The sequence below is a fragment of the Coffea eugenioides genome, chromosome 10 (genome assembly GCF_003713205.1).
Source record: "Coffea eugenioides isolate CCC68of chromosome 10, Ceug_1.0, whole genome shotgun sequence".
In the NCBI taxonomy this organism is placed as follows: domain Eukaryota; kingdom Viridiplantae; phylum Streptophyta; class Magnoliopsida; order Gentianales; family Rubiaceae; genus Coffea; species Coffea eugenioides.
In genome coordinates, this window is record NC_040044.1 from 4,982,379 (window position 1) to 4,986,386 (window position 4,008).

The following is a 4,008-nucleotide window of genomic DNA, read 5'->3' on the forward strand; positions in this document are numbered from 1 at the left end:
TTGGAAGCAAGAGGAGAGATGATCATGATTACTTGTTTGTGACGTCTACAGAGATCAGCAGTTCCATAAATACGTCACTCCGAATGTCACTACTGCTTACCCAGTAATTGCTATTAGAACGTAGTTTTTTACAAAAATTTTTACGTTTTTTTATAAATATATTTTTTAATTATTATTTTATTTTATATATATCAAAGTTTTTTAATAAATATTTTTTATAAAAACAACATCAAAACTTGTTAATTACTCTGAATAAATATGTCACTCTGAATGTTGCTGATGAGCGTTAACATTAAAAATGTTCAACAAACCAATTTTTCTATTCACATGCCCCATATGCACCATAGAAGGGGATTGCAATTTTTGGAAATTTTTTTTTTTGAAATTTAGGATAATATTCTTCCTATAATTTTTTAATTACTTTTCAACCTCATGCACGTCACATTTCGCCAAAGTGTTACCGCGTTAATCTTCTGAAAAACGCTCAAACAAAAATAATTCTTCAATTCGTTATATCCATTGGTACACCACAAGTTCAATTAATTCTTCATTTAAGAAGAAGAAAAAAAAAAGAAAACAAATAAAAAGAAGAAATTTCAAGTGACAAATGTCTTCCAGAACCAGAAGGTGGCAGAATTCGCATCTTTTCAAGATATAAAGTCAAAAGTGAAAAACTTCGATAGCACACACAACTAAGCACAACCAACCACGGAATACCCACAGACCAAAGCCTCCTCAACTTCACCCAAATCCAAAAAGCTCTTTTCTCCGAAGGCCAAAACTGCCTCAAAATACAAAAAAAAAAAAAAAAAAAAAAAAACCCCAAACCAAGCAACCGATGTGATGATGATTAGTTTTCACCAATTTACATTATGAAGTTTTCATTTACAATTGACCGCTTATATACAGTTTGATCTTACTCCTTTTTCCCATCTATTTTCTTTTTCATCATCAGACTAAAATATCTCAGAACTAGTGCCGTGGTACGTACTAGTATTTCTTTTCTTTTCTTTTCTTTTCAAGCCCCCTTTGCAACCACCGCTAACCGATAAGCCTACGATGAGACGGTGGCATGGCCTCCCCATGTGGCATGTTGTAGACATGATGCAGCAGCTACTAAGCAACTGACACATCAGAAGACGCCCTGGCAGTGGCAGCAGGAGCAGCGGCGTTGCCGGATCTCGGTTGCCGTAGGAGCCCAATCAGCATCTCCGCCTGCCACCAAATCAACCATATGCCCCACAAACGACAAAACAATAATGTCACGATATTAAAACAACATGCACATAAACATAATAATAATACATACATACAGTAATAATCAATGAAGGAAGTTTGTAAATTGAATGGCTAATAATTCCATCTGTCAAATGCTAATTATGCTGCTGAAAGAAATTACTACTACTGCCATTCACTCACTCTGGGTATTATCTTTTCCAAATCCAACGAACACGAAAAAGAGAACAATTCGCCGATTTCCTCCTTGTCATTTCACAAGACTTGTATTCTAATCCACCATGTTTAAGTCAATCGCCAAAGTCACATTTATTATTATTGCATTCCCCATAAAGGAATGGCTTGCTCCCACCAAATTTTACTCTTCTTAGTAGGGAAAGATCGTCATCTTTTCTTTTTGTTCCTCCACTTCATTTCTTAGCCTACCTTCCTTCCTATTCATTAGACGGCTGCTTAACTTTCAATACAAGAAAATCTTCTCCTTAATCATGTTTCATCTTTGATTAATTACTACATTTACTATCCCTCAATTAAAGTATCTTCCCACTAACTTAACTAACGTCATGATTAAAGTAAGACTACATATTCCACCAAACTACCAAATTTTTAACTACATAAATTAAGCAGCCACGTTTTCCTCCCACTTGTCGCCACCGACCAACCCAAAAAAAAAAGAGAAAAAAAAAAATCTTTTTTTCCTTCATGGCAAAAAGCATTTTTTTTTTTTACCCAAAGAAGAACTTTCATGGCAGGAGTTTGCAAAATAATAATAATGACGTGGCAGAAACTAGAGGTGAAACAGTTGCAAAAATTCTTTTTTTCAAATTACCTTCTGTTTAGCCCGACTAGTTCCGGCCTGAGACAGAGCGACCAGAGGAGGAATGGCTCCTTCCCGCGCCACCAAAGTCCGGTAACTCAGGCCATCTTCACACAGCTGCAATAGTATAGCCACCGCAATCTCCTTCTGCCGTTGAGTCCCAACTTCCACAATCTCCACCAGCACCGGAATCCCACCTTCGTCCACTAGCGCCGCCCTGGCCTCCGCCACCGATACCAGCAAGCTCAAAACAAACGCTGACTTGTCCACCATGTTCGACTGAAAGTCCGCCATCAATTCCACCAACGGCTTCATTATCCCAGCTTGAACAGCCCTCACCTTGTTATCTTTCACCGAACACAACGAATAAAGCGCCGTCGATGCATCCTTTTTCCCCCGAAAATTCCCATTTTCTAGAAGATTCACTAGCGGCGGTATCGCCCCCGACCTCCCGATAGCGGCTTTATTCGAATCAACTTGCGACAGTCTTAGTAAAGCACAAGCGGCGTTTTCTTTGGCCGCGGCGTTTCCCACTTTCAAAGCTCTAATCAGCGGCTTTATGGCACCGGCGGCCGCTATAACTTCCTTATTTTCGTCGCAGAGCGAGAGGTTAAGAATTGCAGTGACGCCGTACTCATGCAGCTGAGAGTCGGTGGAGGAAGAAATGATATCAATCAATGGTCTGATGGCGCCAGCCTCGGCAATCTTAATTCGATTCTCGGGTTTGTTTTTGGCGAGGAGTCTGAGCTCCAAGGCGGCTTGTTTTTGGTCTTCAGGGGAGGGAGAATTAAGATCGGAGACGAGCTGGCGGATCAGTTCGTCAGAGGAGTAGTTGTTGTTTTCGGAGGAGGCGCAAGCGATAAGTAGACGTCGGCTCTGGGAAGAAGCGGTGGGGAATTCGCCGGATCTGTCGCTGTTGCAGTCGCTGAAAGCGGAGGAAGAACCATCGTGGATGCTGAGGCCGCTGAAGCTTCGCCCCATATAGGTAAAACTATTGGACTGGACCTCTGTTTCCATTTCTAGTGCAAAAAATGGGATTAGTACATCAAGAATTAGGTGGATGGAGCCTGGAGGGGAGGTGAAGACCGAAAACGACAGCGTTTGAGGTTGTATGGGCCCTTTTGAGGTAGTTACCTGTATAAGACCTAGCTATGAGTTGATCATAGCCATTTTCATGGAGCTAGCCAGCAAGTGGGTGTGGAGTTCGGGGGGAGTGGGGAGTTCAATAATAGGCGAAGGCAGGGGAAGAAAAGAATATGAATAATATGGTGAGTGGGTTTTACATATATATATATATATATATTTGTATATATTGGGATTGTTTTTGTGGGGATGGGATTGGGGTGGGGCTGATGTTGGGGTTTGTTTGGAAGGGGGATGCTTTCCGGGGGACAGAGGTGGTATTGGCCTTTTTTTTTTTTTTTTTTGATGGTTAGAGGGTGGGAAGGAGGACACGTGCAGAAGCGTAGAGAAGAGCACGTGTGAAGATTTCCAGAGTCTGTCTTGTTTTCTTTTCACGCGTGCATGGAAAGAAGGTTCGTTATTCGATGGTTGCTTTGGGAAAGTCTCTCCCAACATCCCAGTCCCAGTTCCCCCGTCATCCGTCCCAGGTCTCTCTTGTTTTCTTTAGTTTTCTGCCTTCTCTCGTCTCTCAGGTTCATTAGATTTTCTTTTTCTTTTCTTTTCCCTGTCGATTGGATTGGTAAAGCTGCTCATCATTCAACTACTTCATCATGGATATACAACGTAAAACATGAATAAACGTAGGGGGTTTTAGATGGATTACTGTGGGAATCATTTGATAAAAATAAAGTTAGATTGAACATTTTAGACGTTTATCTCTCGTCATTACTCGATAATGACTTGGGTTTCAAATTAATTGATTCATTACTAGATTGAAATAAATCCGTTGTGATTCTAAACTAAAAAGTGTAAAGGAGACCCTAGTGGGGGTT

At 40.7% G+C, this 4,008-nt stretch overlaps 1 protein-coding gene across 1 annotated transcript; it reads right to left on the reverse strand.

The window, feature by feature from the left end:
• Positions 1-612: 612 nt before the first annotated feature.
• LOC113749696 (U-box domain-containing protein 4-like) lies at positions 613-3,307 on the reverse strand. The gene is made up of 2 exons (XM_027293522.1): positions 2,066-3,307; positions 613-1,215 (listed from the first exon to the last, which is right to left on the reverse strand). Exons 1-2 carry the CDS (start codon positions 3,068-3,070, stop codon positions 1,117-1,119), a joined length of 1,104 nt encoding a protein of 367 aa, XP_027149323.1. The 5' UTR covers positions 3,071-3,307; the 3' UTR covers positions 613-1,116.
• Positions 3,308-4,008: the final 701 nt, after the last annotated feature.